The sequence below is a fragment of the Eretmochelys imbricata genome, chromosome 4 (assembly GCF_965152235.1).
Source record: "Eretmochelys imbricata isolate rEreImb1 chromosome 4, rEreImb1.hap1, whole genome shotgun sequence".
Taxonomy (NCBI): Eukaryota; Metazoa; Chordata; order Testudines; family Cheloniidae; genus Eretmochelys; species Eretmochelys imbricata.
This window is the reverse complement of record NC_135575.1, coordinates 95,502,600-95,521,180: the sequence shown is the minus strand read 5'-3', so window position 1 is coordinate 95,521,180 and position 18,581 is coordinate 95,502,600. Positions and strand designations below refer to the sequence as shown.

The 18,581-nt window shown below is 37.6% G+C and overlaps 1 protein-coding gene across 3 annotated transcripts in view; it reads right to left on the bottom strand.

Annotated features, from left to right (window-relative positions):
* The window catches only part of NFXL1 (nuclear transcription factor, X-box binding like 1), an 86,897-nt gene that overhangs the window by 66,370 nt on the left and 1,946 nt on the right, over positions 1 to 18,581 (bottom strand). For all 3 annotated transcript variants that reach the window (XR_013345986.1, XR_013345987.1, XM_077815691.1), the window contains exons 2-10: positions 17,549 to 17,716; positions 15,916 to 16,025; positions 12,802 to 12,935; positions 4,849 to 5,027; positions 4,444 to 4,605; positions 4,187 to 4,287; positions 3,393 to 3,507; positions 2,845 to 2,969; positions 947 to 1,069 (exon numbers count right to left, since the gene is read on the bottom strand). Coding sequence is in view for 1 of the 3 variants with exons in the window: in XM_077815691.1 (XP_077671817.1) it covers positions 947 to 1,069; positions 2,845 to 2,969; positions 3,393 to 3,507; positions 4,187 to 4,287; positions 4,444 to 4,605; positions 4,849 to 5,027; positions 12,802 to 12,935; positions 15,916 to 16,025; positions 17,549 to 17,716 (1,217 nt within the window). In the remaining 2 variants the exon portion in view is untranslated. The remainder of the gene's footprint in view (positions 1 to 946; positions 1,070 to 2,844; positions 2,970 to 3,392; positions 3,508 to 4,186; positions 4,288 to 4,443; positions 4,606 to 4,848; positions 5,028 to 12,801; positions 12,936 to 15,915; positions 16,026 to 17,548; positions 17,717 to 18,581) is intronic.

Sequence of the window (18,581 nt, the reverse complement as noted above, 5' to 3'; positions counted from 1 at the left end):
ATAAAATTCTCTGAATGATCTCTGACCATTTCATTACTAAATGTGTATTTTACCCACCAATATTAAAATCTATAACACCAGCACTGCTGGTATTCTTATTGATTTTAATATTGGTGGGCTAGGTACACATTCTGTACCTACTAATATGTTACAGAAGAGCCGAGAGATACACTACAAAAGAAAAATCATTAAGTATGCTGTACACTTTCACTACACACACACACACACACCCCTCATTCTTTTCAGACATGAGCTCTTCCTTTATGTTAACAAAAGGAATACAGCTGGGTTGAGGTTTAGATAGGCTGCTAGATATGCAAAGAGGCTTGTGGGGGAGGTGGGAAGGATATTATTTCTATTAACATTTAGATGAAGATTTTCTAAGTCACAAAAGGTAGTTTAGGCACTGAAGTCCCAATGAAAGCAAAAGCTGATCTACTTGGCGACTAGCTCCCTTAAAGCTGAGTAAGCTGCAAAAATCTACTAGGTACCCTCTAAAGACAACTTGCCAACAAATTAGCCCCTCAGGTCAACAAGAGAAACTTTTTGCAAAGGCTATAGATGTTCTGAGACTTTTGAACAACTTTACCGTCAATTTAAACCTTCAAAAACATATGCTGAAATAGAAGGGGAAAGTTATTTCAGAAAAACGGAGATATTTAATATCAAAATATAATCCCAGCAGCATAGCTAAAGCAACCTGTGTTCTTCGGTTTTGGAATTTGCCACAGAAACTACCCTATGCTGCAGATTGAGCTTTTATTTATTAATTAGCTAGCCCTTACAGTTGAAAGAAAGCCTTCCAAATGTAAAACAAAGGTATGTTGATGCAATTGTACATTTGTACAACAAGAATATAAAATTGGACCAAAAACTGAAAGAGCCACATTTAGAACTTTAATGATTGCTGTGTAAGTGTACTGTTAATACACATTTTAACACTCACCTTTCTCTTACATTGGTGCTTCTGGCAATCACGAATTTTAGTACACTTTGTCTCACACAGATACGGTTTATGACACGGCATGCGTTTAGTATGCTTTCCACAACGACACTGCTTTTCAACTTCCTGGGGTGGGGGGGAGGGGAGAAAATGACGACACATTATAGTTGGAAGCTAAAAAGAGTTTTCTACTAAGAACCATAAGGCAAACTGACTAATTTTATTACAGTATCACCCAGAGACTGCATTATGTTAGGCACCATAGAAACATAAGGACACTGTCTCTGCTCAGCTTACAACCCAAAAAGACAAATGACTCAAAGATGTGAGGAAAGGGGATACAAATATACACAGTTTATGTATAAATTAAATAAGCAAGCTTATCTGACCCTCTTTCCAACTACCATACATTAGCTAGTATCCCACAGGCATTGTAGCTGAGTTTATCTGAAGGCGATAATGGAAAGAGGATGGGGAGTAGATCAGTTGAAGATCAATTGAGAGAGCATTCCATGCATAAAAGGACAGTGAAAGACCCCAGCACCCAAACAGAGGATATAGTCCCAACAGATTCTTTCCCGATGCCACGACTTTTAATGAAGATTAATGACTTAATTCAAGGAATGCAATTCAACATAATCATCTATGACTAAGAGGCAGAACTGAATATTCTTTAAAAACCACAATGTGGGCCTTATGGTCTCTAGTTGCAGCAAAATGCCATGCACAGAACTATGGCACTGAGCTCAATACACAAATCACTTCCATGCTCTCTGAGCTGTAGTGCTGCACACACACATCAAGGGAGGGTAAATTAGTCCCTTGGAATGCCCTCAACTCATGTGCTTCTGCTAGACCAGAAGCAATGTCAAGTGGCTCTGAGTGAGCCATGTCCAATTAGCCTCATCATAGACAGTATAGTTGTTGGGAAGGCATGCCTTCAATGGCAAGTTGGAGGGAAACCTCCTTCCAAATTGCCATAAAAAGTGTTTTCAAGCCAACTTATCACTAGAATTCTAAACGGAACCACAGATCTCCAGGTTGTGCCAAAAATAAAAGGAACAACGAACATACATCTTAGGTACTTATATAGCCTCCATTACTATAGTATCTGAGCACCTCACAATCTTTTCATGTATTCATCCTCACAAGCCTCCAGGGTAATACTATTATTCACAATTTACAGATAGGAAATTGAGGCAGACAGACTAAGTGATTTGCACAAAGTCAGTGGTGGAGCAGGGAACTGAACCTGGGTCCCTAGTACTCAAGCCAATGCCCTAACCACTAGACAGTCCTTCCCCTCGGTCATGTTAATTAAAACTTTACTATTATGAATAGCTAGTTTTAAAAAAAATTCATTTTATTAACTTGTGTCTTTTATGCAGCTCGTTTTTCACATTTAACTCAGCTTGGACTAAAAAAATAAGAAGTCAGTTTGACTTCTACATTCTCATGTCTTGTGAAAAATTTTATTTGGGTTAACACACTCCCAGGGAATACCTTAAAAAAAGAATTCAATACTGGAAACTTACAAATAATAAAGCCTTTTCGCCACCCACATATTTTAAAATTTTGGCTTAAAAAAGTTCTCAGCATCACTTTAGCAATGTTAGTAGCCTATATTCCTTTTCTTATGGTGGAAGATGTGCATTACCCACACAGGGACTTCCAGTTAAGTTTGCTCAACTACCAGTTCAAACTTGCCTTTAACATGGCCTTTAGAAACTGGTTAGGTCAAGACAGGGTGTAATGCATTTTTCTGAACACATTTACCCCAAGAATCTTGTCTTAGATGGGTGCTTTTAGTGACAGATATGCCAGATTCTTAGGAGGCAAAAAACCTTTATTAGAGTTACAAAGTATTTAAAAGCCACATGCTGGAAGAGATTAAAACTAACCTGTCTACAAATTTCACAGGGACCTCGATGACAACGCTGCGAACACCTATGGATTCCACATTCAAGAACTTTGTCACAACTATCTCCACAAGTAGGTACATCTTCCGTACAGGGCAAAAAAAACACTAAAAGAAAAAAGACAGCACATGTACTAAAGAAAACACACAAAGATACATCTAGATATGCAGTTGACAATTTGACTTGTATTTTCTAGCTTCACCCTCTCATTTTTAAAGAAACTCTACAGAAAATATATACAAATATATTGAATTAAGTTAGTACCTCTATCATAAAATCATATTTAAATTAAGTAATATCAAACTTGTAAAGAATCAAGCAAGAAAGTTACATAAAACTTGCAGCTTTCATTGCTTATTGGAACCTGCTAAGTAACTGCACTGCAGAAGTAAGCAGTTGACCATCACTACGTAAAAAACATTTATAAACCTGAGCTACAACATTCTCCTGTAAATTCATACTAGTTGGGGAATGTTTGAATCCTATTACAGCAAACAGATGTGCTTCAATGAGAGAAAAAAAATCCTTACTTGATTTCTCACACGGACAGGGCCTTTTCCCAGATCGAGGACATTCGCCACAGGGACCAGAGTGACAAACTTGTTCACATGTGTGATTACCACAAGGCAAAGTTCTCCCACATACCTTAAAGAAAAAATAAAACTATAATACCTCAACAGCTGACAGTGAGCAATTTAACAAGATAAAAGGACGCAAAACCCAATGGGATTGTGAAGGAGAAGGGAGTTTTTTCCTTGAGCTTTGAAAGTAGACTTAAGCTACAAATTAAAATCAGAGGTTCTGCGCTGTCTTATGAGAGAGCTCATCTTTTGCTTTCCTTCAATTTAAGGTTTTTACGATCTACAGTGTCAGTTGTAGCTCTGAGCCACAAATATTGAATCATTCTTAGAAAATTGATTAAGCTTTTCATAGATGCTACTAGTAAATAAACAAAGCACTAGAGCACATACTAAGCTGTGTTTCATACTTGCTTAAGATGGCAACAGAAGTTTCTCTCAAAAGAATCTAAAAGTTACTCAAAATGATGGGGACTGAAAGTAAAGTTTACTACTGTCATAAGCATGCAGAATTCCAACATAGTCAAAGCTGTGAATACTAATGTCAAGAGTGAATTGGACCCATGTAATGTATCCGTCTTCAAATGACCGCTGCCTAGATTTGCGTGTGTATGTTTAAAAACCACGTACCTTAAAAATTAAATAATAATAAACTCTTAACAGGTAACACTTTTCAATTTTCCAATATAGGAAGTAGCCCATTTTCTTTAAGATAAAGACAATACAAAAAGACTTCTGAAACATACCTGCTCACACTGCCAAAATGGACATGCACAAAGTCTTTCTGTTATTTGTCTACCACAGACACACCTTTGTTTACTGACTCGTGGGCAAGACTGACAATCTCCTAAAAATAAGTGATTAATATAGACTTAATTGTGAGGTGACAGAGGGAGAAGAATTACAATAATTTTTTCCTTTTAATTAGTTCATACAGGCAAGCTTCAACTCTTAGTAACTAATGCAAAACTACTCTCTGAACAATTAAGAAGATCAGGTCTACCTGGGTGACAAGGGTTCTCACAACTGTGCTGTCCACATGGCAGTTTTCGACCACATGGTAGCTGACATGACCATTCTTTGGTACTGCACCTTCTCGGCACTGGTTTAGCCTTCTTACAGTAACAGGCTATTGTGACCATCTTTGGGCAAGGAGGACAAGGACCTGAGAATGGTTAAAAGGAAACAATAAAATTAACATTTCATCACTAGCTCCATAACTCATTTTATTCTCCTTTCATTAGCATTCAATAACTTTTACTTATAACTTTTAATAATGCAATTTCCCACAAATATTCACTCTCTCCTATTTATTAAAGTTTTAAGTCCAGTGTCATAATTGATTTTAAGCACGATAGTTTTCATGACTAATTGTGAACAGTTAATCAATAGCATAGAAGGGACTTACCTGGGTGACAGAGCAGTAGGCACTTATGTCCACATGGAGGTCTAAATTCCCTCTCACATACTTGGCCACATGAGTGAGGTACCAGCCATGGGTCCAACTCTGGATCTTCTACCTTCCCACAGTAGCAGTAGTATCTAGTGGGAGTTTCAGAACGTTTGTACTCAAACCTACATTTTGGACTGATATGGGCAAGAAAAGAAAAAGGACAGTTTTACTAATTCTGTTCGGCAAAGCAACACAGATGTTATCAACTACACAGATTTTTGTCCACCCTGAAAAAAAGCTGTATGATTTTTTTTTAAAAAAGTCATACATACAATCATTTTATTTAGACTTTTTTATTTAAAAAATAAAGCTGTTTAAAATATAAGTGTAATATAAAATACGTTAAGGCCTAAATTTATAATCTCTTAAAACATTTAAATAAAAAAATATATGATGAAATTAGCTTCTATCAGAAACTTTATATAGAAAAGCAGCCTTTGACTCAAAGTATCAGAGAAAACGCATCTAACATTTGAGGTTAAGCTTTACAAATATGGCACAACAGGTCAGCTTAAGTAACTTAGGAGCCTGTCTCATTTCAGGAATTTACAGTCCAGTCACTTCCACTTAGGCATATTTGAAAAATCTTCCCAGGCTAAACAGAAATAATCAGTTTTATTAACCGAACTGAGTGCTTAACTATAGTCAATAAATTCATATAGTTGTAAACGTGAAATATATTTTGATAAGCACATGTATCCAAAAAATATTTAAGCTTTTGTTTAATAAAAATAAAATGGTATATGCTGTTGTGTGTTTAATTAAATTCCAGTTACTACCCTAATGCTGCTTGATACAAATCATGAGCCAAAAGTTAATAAAGCAATAAGTCATTCACTATTTTCTAACATACCAAAATGTACAATTAAGACTCTGAAAGTATTAAACTAAGTAACTGCTTAAATAGATGTATATAGTTATAGTGTACCCTCCTAGGTAGCAAAAAGATGTGTGAAATATAGTGTAAAGGCTCTATTTAATTGTAAATCAATGTGTTGACCTATTGAGGTCCCTTCCAGTCCTACACTTCTATGATTCTATGTTTTAATGGTTATGTTAACCAATGAGAACACACCTTTCTTTAGAAGATAATTGAAGTACAAATGGAAAAGTTGATTAAAATCAATTATTCAAATTGAGGCTTTCTACTTGCTGATTTAAAATCAACCTACACTGCTTTTCTACAACTGTTTTAGTTAATGATATAGTTAAATTTATAATACACCAGGGTGGCTGCTACATACTAATTTTTAAATGCACAATTTCACTATGACAAATTCTTCAGGCTCCCAGCTCCACCATACCTTTTCCATGAACAAGTGTAAAACTTGAGAGCATTTAGTATAGCAAACCTTGAGAATAATATTTTACACCTCAAGTAATATCCAAATACTACAATTTTATTCCAAAACAGTACCTGTAACAAAATTATTACTTCCTCTGCATACGACCACGAATAGTGACATTAAAAACTGGGAACTCTTATTGGACTAGACTCCTAAGATATTCAAATAAAAACTTAGTGATGCTAACACATTAAAAATATAGGTCTACAAGAGATTTCAAGTTACAGCTGGGACTTGCTGTAATCAGTCCTTGAAATGTATCGGTAGACTCAGGGACCAACGACAATTCACAACCACAAGGGCTATAAATAACAGAGGGAGTTTGACTGGGAGTTGGCCTGGGGAGAGCCCACTGAGGCGAGAGCCCCTCCCACTGTGGAGAGCCCATGAGAAGCAAGTCTAAGGAGAAAAACAATTGAAGACAGTTGGCAGTTTTTCAGAGAGACATTATTAAGGGCACAAGAGCAAACTATCCACTGCATAGGAAAGATAAGAAGTATGGCAAGAGATCACCCTGGCTTAATCAGGAGATCTTCAGTGATCTAAAACTGAAAAGAGTCCTACAAAAAGTGGAAACTCGGTCAAATTACAAAGGATGAATATAAACAAATAACACAAATACGTAGGGACAAAATTAGAAAGGCCAAGGCACAAAATGAGATCAAACTAGCTAGGGACATAAAGAGTAACAAGAAAACATTCTACAAATACATTAGAAGCAAGAGAAAAACCAAGGACAGAGTAGGCTGGGCACTCAACGACAGGAGAAAGACAAATCACAGAAAATGTGGAAATAGCAGAGATGCTTAATGACTTCTTTGTTTCAGTTTTCACCAAGAAGCTTGGTGGCGATTGGACGTCTAACATACTGAATGCCAGTGAAAATGAGGTAGGATCAGAGTCTAAAATAGGGAAAGAACAAGTCAAAAATTACTTAGACAAGTTAGATGTCTACAAATCACCAGGGCCTGATAAAATGCATCCTAGAATACTCAAGTAGCTGACTGAGGAGATATCTGAGCCATTAGTAATTATCTTTGAAAAGTCATGGAAGACAGGAGACATTCCAGAAGACTGGAAAAGGGCAAATATAGTGCCCATCTATAAAAAGGGAAATAAGGACAACCCAGGGAACTACAGACCTGTCACCTTAACTTCTGTACCCGGAAAGATAATGGAGCAAATAATTAAGAAATCAATTTGCAAACACTTAGAAGATAATGAGGTGATAAGTAAACAGTCACCATGGATTTGTCAAGAACAAATAGTGTCAAACCAACCTACTAGCTTTCTTTGACACAGTAACAAGCCTTGTGGATAATATGGAAGCAGTAGATGTGGCATATCTTGATTTTAGTAAGGCTTTTGATGCTCTCTCACATGACCTTCTCATAAACAACAGAAAAGCAACCTAGATGGAGCTACTATAAGGTGGGTGCATAACTGGTTGGAAAATTGTTTCCAGAGAGTAGTTATCCGTGGTTCACAGTCATGGTAGAAGGGCATAACGAGTGTGGTGCCACAGGGATCGGTTCTGGGTCTGTTCAATATCTTCATCAATGATTTAGATAATGGCATAGAGAGTACACTTATAAAGTTTGCAGGCGATACCAAGATGGGAGGGATTAAAAATGCTTGGAGGATAGGATTAAAATTCAAAATGATCTGGACAAACTGGAGAAATCGTCTTAAGTAAATAGGATGAAATTCAATAAAGACAAATGCAAAGTACTCCATTTAGGAAGGACGATCAGTTGCACACATACAAAATGGGAAATGACTGCCTAGGAAGGAGTACTGCGGAAAGGGATCTGGGGGTCATAGTGGACCGTAAGCTAAATATGAGTCAACAGTGTAACACAGTTCCAAAAAAAGCAAACATCATTCTGGGATATAATAGCAGGAATATTGTAAGCAAGACAAGAAATAATTCTTCCGCTCTACTCCGCACTGATTAGGCCTCGATTGGAGTATTATGTCCAGTTCTGGGCGCCGCATTTCAGGAAAGATGTGGACAAATTGGAGAAAGTCCAGAGAAGAGCAACAAAAATGATTAAAGGTCTAGAAAACATGACCTATGAGGGAAGATTGAAAAAATTGGGTTTGTTTAGTCTGGCCAAGAGAAGACTGAGAGGGGACACAATAACAGTTTTCAAGTACATAAAAGGTTGTTACAAGGAGGAGGGAGAAGAATTGTTCTTCTTAACCTCTGAGGATAGGACGAGAAGCAATGGGCTTAAATTGCAGCAAGGGCGGTTAAGGTTTTACGTTAGGAAAAACTTCTGGCAGAGTGGTTAAGCACTGGAATAAATTGCCTAGGGAGGTTGTGGAATCTCCATCCTTTGGGATTTTTAAGAGCAGGTTGCACAAACACTTGTCAAGAATGGTCTAGACAATACTTAGTCCTGCTTTGAGTGCAGGGGACTGGACTATATGACCTCTTGAGGTCCCTTCCAGTTTTATATTTCTATGATTCTATCATATCATCATCCTATTTGTATACCTGTATCATTTTTGTATCTGAAGTTATGAATATTGACTATGTCTCTGTATTTCAAAATGTAGTTACACCTGGGAAACTCCCATTAGACAAGATGCTTTCAGTCTAGCCAGTGGGTGGGGAATAGGCCATTAGGAAAACAATAGGCCTTAGGAGAAGCTTATCTCCCTCTTGGCGTGTCTTCCTGAGACCACTAGAGACAGCCTCCGAGAATGGCTGCTAGGACCCTGCAAGGACATGTAATGAGACCATTACTCTAGACTCTAGTCTCTAGACTCCATCTTGGGATATCAGTGTTTTCCTACAGACCAGTCTGGGAACCAAGCTTTGAAACAAAGGATTCCTGCCCTATCCAAAAGCTATATAAATAAGATCTTCTAAACTTTCCACAGTATGCATCCGATGAAGTGAGCTGTAGCTCACGAAAGCTTATGCCCAAATAAACTGGTTAGTCTGTAAGGTGCCACAAGTACTCCTTTTCTTTTTGCATAAGGCAGGAAGTGACATCAACTGGGGTTCTTCACTCCCCACACAAGAAGATTCCTGGAAATACCTGAGGAACAAAGACTGAACTGATGGAAGTGCTGGAGCCAGGCTAAAGGGATTTTTGGCCTGTGAATAGAACACCTGGGGATTCCAAGCTGTAAGCAAGCGCAACTTGCTCCCTAAGAATCTGCAGCCTGCTTCTATCATCTCTTACAGTGAGAATCTGCTATTCATATGCAATCTATTTAGTATATTAAGCTTAGTTTGTGTTGTTTATTGACTAGAAAATCAGCTTTGATCTGTTTGCTATCCCTTATAATCACTTAAAATTAGGGCTGTCGATTAATCGCAGCTAACTCATGCGATTAATGAAAAAAATTAATCGCGATTAATCACAGTTTTAATCACAGTTTTAACTGCACTGTTAAACAGAATACCAATTGAAATTTATTAAATACTTTGGATGTTTTTCTACATTTTCACATATATTGTACTGTGTTGTAATTGAAATCAAAGTGTATATTGTTTTTATTAGAAATATTTGCACTGTAGAAACGATAAAGATAGTATTTTTCAATTCACCTCATACCAGTACTACAGTGCAATCTCTGTTGTGAAAGTGCAACTTACAAATTTATAAATTTTTTTCGTTACATAACTACACTCAAAAGCAAAACAATGTAAAACTTCAGAGCCTGCAAGTCCACTCAGTCCTCCTTCTTGTTCAGCCAATCGCTAAGACAAACATGTTGGTTTACATTTACAGGAGATAATGCAGCCCTCTTATTTACAACGTCACCAGAAAGTGAGAACAGGCATTCTCATGGCACTGTTGTAGCTGGCACTGCAAGGTATTTATGCTAAAAATGTGTAGCTGTTGACGCTCATTAAAAAAATGCATTAATGAAATTTGTGACTGAACTACATGGGGGAGAATTGTCTTCCCCTGCTCTGTTTTACCCACATTCTGCCATGTATTTCATGTTATAGCAGTCTTGGATGATGACCCAGCACATGTTCATTTTAAGAACACTTTCACTGCAGATTTGACAAAATGCAAAGAAGGTACCAATGTGAGATTTCCAGAAATAGCTACAGCACTCAACCACAGGTTTAAGAATCTGAAGTGACTTCCAAATCAGAGGGACGAGGTGTGGAACATGCTTTCAGAAGTCTCAAAAGAGCAACAGTCCGATACGGAAACTACAGAACCCGAACCACAAAAAAAAAAAAAAAATCAACCTTCTGCTGGTGGCATCTGACTCAGATAGCGAAAATGAAGGTGTGTTGGTCCGCACTGCTTTGGACGGTTAATGAGCAGAACCTGTCATCAGCATGGATGCATGTCTCTAGGAATGGTGGTTGAAGCATGAAGGGGCATATGAACCTTTAGCGCATCTGGCACACAAATATCATAGAATATCAGGGTTGGCAGGGACCTCAGGAGGTCATCTAGTCCAACCCTCTGCTCAAAGCAGGACCAATCCCCAATTAAATCATCCCAGCCAGGGCTTTGTCAAGCCTGACCTTTGTCAAGCCTGATCTTGCAATGCTGGCTACAACGGTGCCATGCAAACACCTGTTCTCACTTTCACATGGCATTGTAAATCAGAAGCAGGCAGCATTATCTCCTACAAGTGTAAACAAACTTGTTTGTCTGAGTGACTGGCTGAACAAGAAGCAGGAATGAGTGGACTTGTAGGCTCTATTTGTTTTGGTTTTGAATGCAGATTTTTTTGTACATAATTCTACATTTAAGTTCAACTTTCATGATAAAGAGACTGCACTACACTACTTGTATTAGGTGAATTGAAAAATACTATTTCTTTTGTTTTTTTACAGTGCAAATACTTGGTTTCAGAGTAGCAGCCGTGTTAGTCTGTATCCGCAAAAAGAAAAGCGGTACTTGTGGCACCTGAGAGACCAACAAATTTATCTAAGCATAAGCTTTTGTGAGCTACAGATCACTTCATCAGATGCATACAGTGGGGAGATTTTATATACACAGAGAACATGGAACAATGGGTGTTACCATACACACTGTAACAAGAGTGATCAGGTAAGGTGAGCTATTACCAGCAGGAGAGCGGCGGGGGGAACCTTTTGTAGTGATAATCAAGGTGGGCCATTTCCAGCAGTTGACAAGAACATGTGAGGAATAGGGGAGGAGGAGGAGGAAAGAGGAGAGAATAAACATGGGTAAAGAGTTTTACTTTGTGTAATGACCCATCCACTCCCAGTCTTTATTCAAGCCTAAGTTAATTGTATCCAGTTTGCAAATTAATTCCAATGCAGCAGTCTCTCAGAGTCTGTTTTTGAAGTTTTTTTGTTGAAGAATTGCCGAGTGACCAAAGAGATTGAAGTGTTCTCCAACTGGTTTTTGGATGTTATAATTCTTGACGTCTGATATGTGTCCATTTATTCTTTTACATAGAGACTGTCCAGTTTGGCCAATGTACATGGCGGCATATATCACTTGGTAGATGTGCAAATGAACGAGCCTCTGACAGTGTGGCTGATGTGATTAGGCCCTATGATGGTGTCCCCTGAATAGATATGTGGACACAGTGGGCAACGGGCTTTGTTGCAAGGATAGCTTCCTGGTTTAGTGGTTTTGTTGTGTGGTTGCTGGTGAGTATTTGCTTCAGGTTGGGGGGCTGTCTGTAAGCAAGGACTGGCCTGTCTCCCAAGATCTGTGAGAATGATTGGTCAATATATTTTATCAAAAATATAAAGCAAGTACTGTATACTTTGTATTTTGTGTTTTAATTGAAATCTATATGTGAAAATGTAGGAAACATCCAAAAATATTTAAATAGATGGTATTTTATTATGCTTAATCACAGGGGTTTTTTTTTAAGTTGCTTAAAATCTCTCTTTTGTAGTTAAACTTATTTTTGCTTTATCTAAAACAATGTGTGGAAATCATAACTCAAGGGCAAAAAGCTGTTGCATATTCCTCTCCACATAGAGGGAGAGAGTGAATTTTATGAGTTTTGCTGTACAGCTCCCTGTGCAGCGCAAGATGCTAGAATTTTGGGTTTATACTCCAGAGTCGGTGCATGCTTGAGAAGCTGGTAGTTTCCCTAGCTGTAGCCTTCCCATGCAAGGGCCGGTCAAAGAGCCGTTGCGTAACAGGAGCTGGGTGTGTCCCTATCTGTGTATGCAGGTGAAAGTGCAGGCTGGAGAGGGCTTTGCAGCTTGTCACAGCAATACAGTGCAAAAAGGAACCCAGACTGGTGGGTCAGGAAGGCTTAGTGGTACTCCAGTTCCAGGAGGTACACCAGGGGGGAAACCCATCAAAACCACATTTTAACTGAGAGCAAAACATGATATCTGTACAACAGTCAAGTTACTGTCTTCACAAGTTGAAATTTCAATGCAGTGATTTTTTTTTTAATGCTTCCTAATCACAAACTGTGCCAGTGTGAACTTCAAACAAATTCACAGAACAATGTGAAAGCAAGTATGGAGTACACATTTTCCAGTTACAAGTACTGTTACTTTTTAAAGTGAGTCAGTTCTCACTTACTCCTCAATCAAGGCATCTTTTTAAATGTAACATGCAAAGCTTACCAAGGCCATGGATAATCTTTCTTCCCAAAATCATCATCTGTCAAGGGAGAAGATATAAGAAAAAGGCTGTCCTTAGCCCACTTTTGGATACATGGCATGTGAAATATACAGAAACATCCAGAACAGCTCCAGACCTAAAAGATAAACATAAAAGAAATGACTAGCACCTATTAGGCTTGCTTCTGATTAAATGAATGAAAAAAAAAACAGTGTCTAAAAGGGATACCAACTTTAAATCTATTCAATTAAAAAAAAAAAAGGTAAAACTAGTTTCATAGAGCCGTATTCCTGTATTCACCTGCCAATTTTGATGATTTTACTACTACAGCTTCATACTGTTGTAAAATGTTGTTCTCTCTTCTATTGCTGTGTAAGTTTTTCCTGTTGCTTATGTGGGCCTAATTACACAAAAGAAATAGTAAAACATTTTTTACCTCTCTAATCTTAGGTGTTACGTGCAACAATAATAAACCAAAGACTCATGCAGAAGTGTCAGTTTAAATGTAGTGTCCCTTTTAAAGCAGGTACTTTCATAACTGACAAACTTAAAAAAAAAAAAAAAAATCTAGTAATTTATTGCGGCCAGTCTCCTTCTGTGCTCTCCTTGCCATAACTGAAGTTGTACGTTCTTGCTCCTGGCTGTCTTTCTTTGCTGATCCTGAAGCGAAATCATTATCGTATGCTCAGTACGTCAGTTGAGAATCAAGTGAAATAGAATAAATGTAGCTTTATGATTTCACTACAAGATGAAATAGAAGGTGAGTGGTGAAGGAATATACTCTGTCTAAAAGAGGTAACTGGAAACCTGCAAACAGGATAAACACATAAAAGGTGTTATGAAAACACCTCAATGGTGAATAAATTTGTACCGTCAGTCTGATATTTGAAAGATTACTATGAAAATTATCTCAAAGCAATATTATAAGCAAAAATATACAAAAATACATCCAATTTAGGCACACAGCCTCCAGTGCATAAATGTGAATCAGGGTCTGTGAACATAAGTATGTATGTATGCAAATCTTGTGCAATGCCCCAGGAAGGCAAGTCTGTACACACCTATGTCACAGCCCTTTAAGTTAAAATGTCCTTGTTTGCAAGTTTATAGTCTAACTTATGATGTGACGCCCTTTAGGGTATGTCTACACAGCCCATGGCAGAAAGTCTCCCAGTCCAGGCTTGCTCTACTGTGCTTAAAAAAACAAAACAAAACCAACTGTGTACGCAGCACTTTGATGTCATGGCTTGGGCTGGAGCTCTAGGTCTGAAGTCTACCCCCCTCCCCAGGGCTCAGAGCCTAAGCTGCATGTATGCAAATCTTGTGCATCAGAGCCTAAGCTGCAATGGTATTTTTAGCACGGTAGCATGAGCCCTACAAACCTGAGTCCGTCATCCCAGAATGGGAGGCTCACTACCATGATCTCCATAGACACCTTAAAAGATTCAGTGTGTTGCAGGAACCAGACATAATGGGGTAAGTGAAACAGCTGAAGATTTAAGTCTGAATTTCCTTTTTCTCTGGATTTACCCTTGGACATTTTAAAATGGAAGCAGGTTATTTTATGTTTAGCTTGTGAAAAGCAAGAGAGAAAACATTTCCAATCTTCTGACAACGTCAAAAGTGTGTTACCCCAGACCCACTAAAAGTTACTAACAGCTCAATTGCTCATTTCCAAAACTAACATTTATAAACAGTTGACAGGTTTACTAAATTTGAATTAAAATACTCAATGGAAAAAACAGTTAAGGATCCAAGATGAGTAACAATGTGTTGATTTAAAAAAAATGAAAAACAACAAAACACAAACAACTTTCATTTAAGTTTCCAAATGATTTTAGGTCTACTCATAAGTCAAGTCAACTGTCACAGGACAAATCAAATTAAAAAAATAATTAAAAAAAACCTCAAAAAACCTGGCCTTGACACTATCCACCATTTAAAAAAAAAAAGGAAAGTTTTTCTGCACACTACCTCTTTTGCAGCAAGATTTGTTATTGCAAACCAAGGGCATAGCCAGTCTGTTTCCCCTTACAATATTTACTACAGTGAAGTATGATGGGCCCAATCATGTACCTATTGAATTAAATGGAGTTTTCCACTGACTTCAGTGGGAGTAAAATTTGGCTTGAGATATGTTGGGTTATGGAAAAATGTGGCTGCATGAAATGAAAAAGACGTGGGTCAGGAGACGTGAAGTCATTTTGGCTATATTTATTCAATCATGCAGATCTCAAAACCCAGACAAGCAAAATCCCACATTCTTCTCTCATTGTACCTTACTGACCCATTCTGCAATACTGTAGCTTAATTTTGGTTCCCCTTACTATATGATCCAACTGTGATACTCCCCTATTGCGGACTGTAACAATATCTTAACCAAGATTCAACAACCGTATCCTTTTGAAGTGTAGGCCCTATTGCTGCTGCTTTTTGTATCTGTGACTTTCTAAAATTTAAAAATGTGATCCTTCTAATTAGGCCTGAAAGGCCTAAGTTTTTATTGATAAATATCAAATAAATTTCTCTTTATACACACAAATCAATGAAAAAAATATTTCCCTAGATAGTAATCAAAAATTTACAAATTTAAGAAATGTACCTCCTGAAAACTTTTAAAGCTATTTATTTTGTATGTTTTGACATATTGACAATTTGTATTTTAACAGTAATAAAGCTTTACCTTTTTGAATCTCAATGTTATTAGCTAAATGTCTGACTCCCCTCCCCTAATTTCCTACAACTGTGAAAATGTAAATAGTTAAAAATATTGATATTATCCATCAAAATTATATTAAAATAAAAATCAAATTATGTCAAGCTTACTTACCATGACCACAGGTTTGACAGGAACCTCACAGAACAAAAACCAAAATTCACCACTACGATTTCAAGTTATGTATGTACAAGCTTTGATACTGCACAAACATGACAGCTGAAAGTGAACTATAATTTTTATGTAGTATTTAGCACTCCTAGAAACTTTCATATTAATCCTCAACACTCCAATAAGTCAGGCAAGTGTTCATACTTAAATATTTAACATTTGCTTGATACATATTAATAAAAAGCAATTTAGCTGGTTAATACCTTGAAGACTATTGTAAAATACTTACAGCTTGGTTTCTCTTAACTGAAGCAATGCAAATCAAGCATGTCAAAGCCCCAGACTGAAATGCTTCATTCACATATTGTCTTGTACGTTCTAGTTCACTTGCATCTCCATCTTTAATACACAAAAAACAAAGCCTTCTTGTAAGACCATTAACAGTGTTTGATCCTCTATTTATATCTGAGCACCCAAAGATGAGCACTCACGTTTAAAGATAATCAAATGTTCATTTGTGTAGCATTATTTCCAAGCACAAGTCAAAGAAAATGTCACGTTAGAGTCTTATTGAGCTTAGAAGAGGAAAGGAAAAAAAAAAATCACACTAATCAAGATTGCAAGTCTGTCCACCCAGCATATAATTGAGTATAAATAGTCAGCAGGTGCACAAGGATTTAGTTAGTTTCATTTCAATTCTTGGGACCAAATGGCTAAATCCTGCAGCCCTCTTCCTCACCTGCATCTCACCAGATCACTTCTTCCCCCCATCAAGTAGTGGCAAGTATACCAAAGTTGCTACTCCCATCTCCCCTTGCTAACTTCTGCCTCAGAAGGCACACTTCCCACTCCTCAGCTGCTACCTATCCATACCCTACCAGTCCAAACACAGCCCTGCCTGACCAGTTCTGCTCTGTTACTCCTGTCATCTCCTCTCCTTAAATTTTCAGGAGCTCTTCCACCACTACCATTCCACTTCCCTTGCCCCACCAAATAAAACAAAAATGTAGACATGAAAGAACTAAAGAACCGGAAAGGTCCAGATGCTACATCTCCCATGCATGGGACTAGCTTACCCAAGTTGCAGGGCTATAACAATTCAGCATAAGGAGTTAGGATACATGTAGGCATTTATTCTCTCTCCAAAAACAAAACAATACAAACCAATGAAAAACCACACAATACAAACCAATGAAAAACCACACAATACAAACCAATGAAAAACCACACAGTTCTGAAGCCTTGTTTTGCAAACCTGAGACTTTTCTTCCCCTTTGCCTAATCAGCCAGCTTTTCTCCTCAACTAGCTGGCCTGGTGTATAAGTGGCATATGCAACTGTGATAAGGTGCTAGCAGCAGCATCCTTATCAATTGCTGCAGTATGAAGTCTGCTGCAAGCTCAGCTGTGAACAATTAAACACTTTCTGTTGTGGGATTATGAGCACCTGGGTGGTAATACTGGGCTGACATCATCATTGGGAGGATATAAATAGAAGGAACAGGAAACAAGGGTAAGCTCAGAAGGGAAGCTCAGAGAGTGAGCTGTACTAAGGAGGGAGGCTATATTGAAAACTTCTGCTACACAATACCTGTGTGATATTCTGTGCATTTAAAAAAAGCAGAGGAATAAAAGATACATGTAGTGAAAGGAAAACAGCCTGGGAGCGTTTGTAACTGTGAGGTGACACAAACATTCTAGACAGCATAGCACACCAGGTAGTGACAGAGATACCCTGTGACAAATCTTCTACCAATCTTGACCACCACAGAAAATTAAGTATTTAACATCATATGTTAAGAACATTACAATATCAGAATTATCTATCTCTAATTATCAAAGCTTTTAAATATAAGATGATCGTGCAATGCTGCCAATTTTTTTATGCTACAAACAGAGATGTCAATATATTAAAATATTTTACCAGTTTGATTAGTATAAGTTGTGAATGTTTTGGCCATTATCTTTCCATGTTTTCCTTCGCTATCTTCATCTTCTTCAGAAGAGGAACTAAACTGGTCTTCAACAAGCTTTTTTGCTGCCTCTTGATTAGCCTTCTTAATTTCATCAAATTTCTTCTGAGAAGATAATTCTGTATAAAAAATACATTAATTTTAATACCATATTAAATTCTGAAGACTCCACTGTCCTTTTTAGTTTTTTTTAAACTTAATGTTCTCAGTAAGTATTCTCTCCTTACAGCCAGTTCAGCATTTTAGTGTTTCTAATGCAGGACAAGTAAATATGGCTTCCCCTCCCCCCCCAAATACTGTGCATCAGCATGAATGTTCAGTTTTGGTAGTACTTAATTGCATTTGATGCACCAGTATCACTATTTCAAAAGAAATATTAATCTAACCAAACACACACATCCTATCAAAGTATGCTGGCTAGACAGTACATACTGCTGCTTTACCTAAAGGCTATTAAAAACACTATTCCTTTTTGTTGGGTCAGGCACATAAAATTTCACAACTGTTTGTAACAGTGCATCTGTGCTATTTTGCGGAAACTTTGGAGGTACATTTAATTGTTTATTACTTTGACAATTGTGACTTTTGGGGCTCTCTCACCAGTCCATTGCATCGCTACTGCAGTAATGGATCCATGCCACCACTTCATTTGACAACATTAAGTAGCCTCCATATGGTCATTTTAACAGATAATTTGTTAGACTACCAAGTATGATGTAGCAGGAGACTGGATCTGCAGCTGGGACTCTACTGCAAAGTCTTACTTCCTTCCTTCGCATTTATTAAGACTATTAGTCTCTCTCCAATCTTGCGCCACTTATATTCATTCAGAATGCTACTACAAAGTTAATTTTCCTAGCCCATTGCTTTGACCATGTCATCTCTTTGTCTTTGCATCTCTCCACTGGGTCACCCTTTTTTACTGCAAAGAAACTACCTGCTTTCATTTTCAAAGCCCATCACAACCTATCCCTACCCTACTAA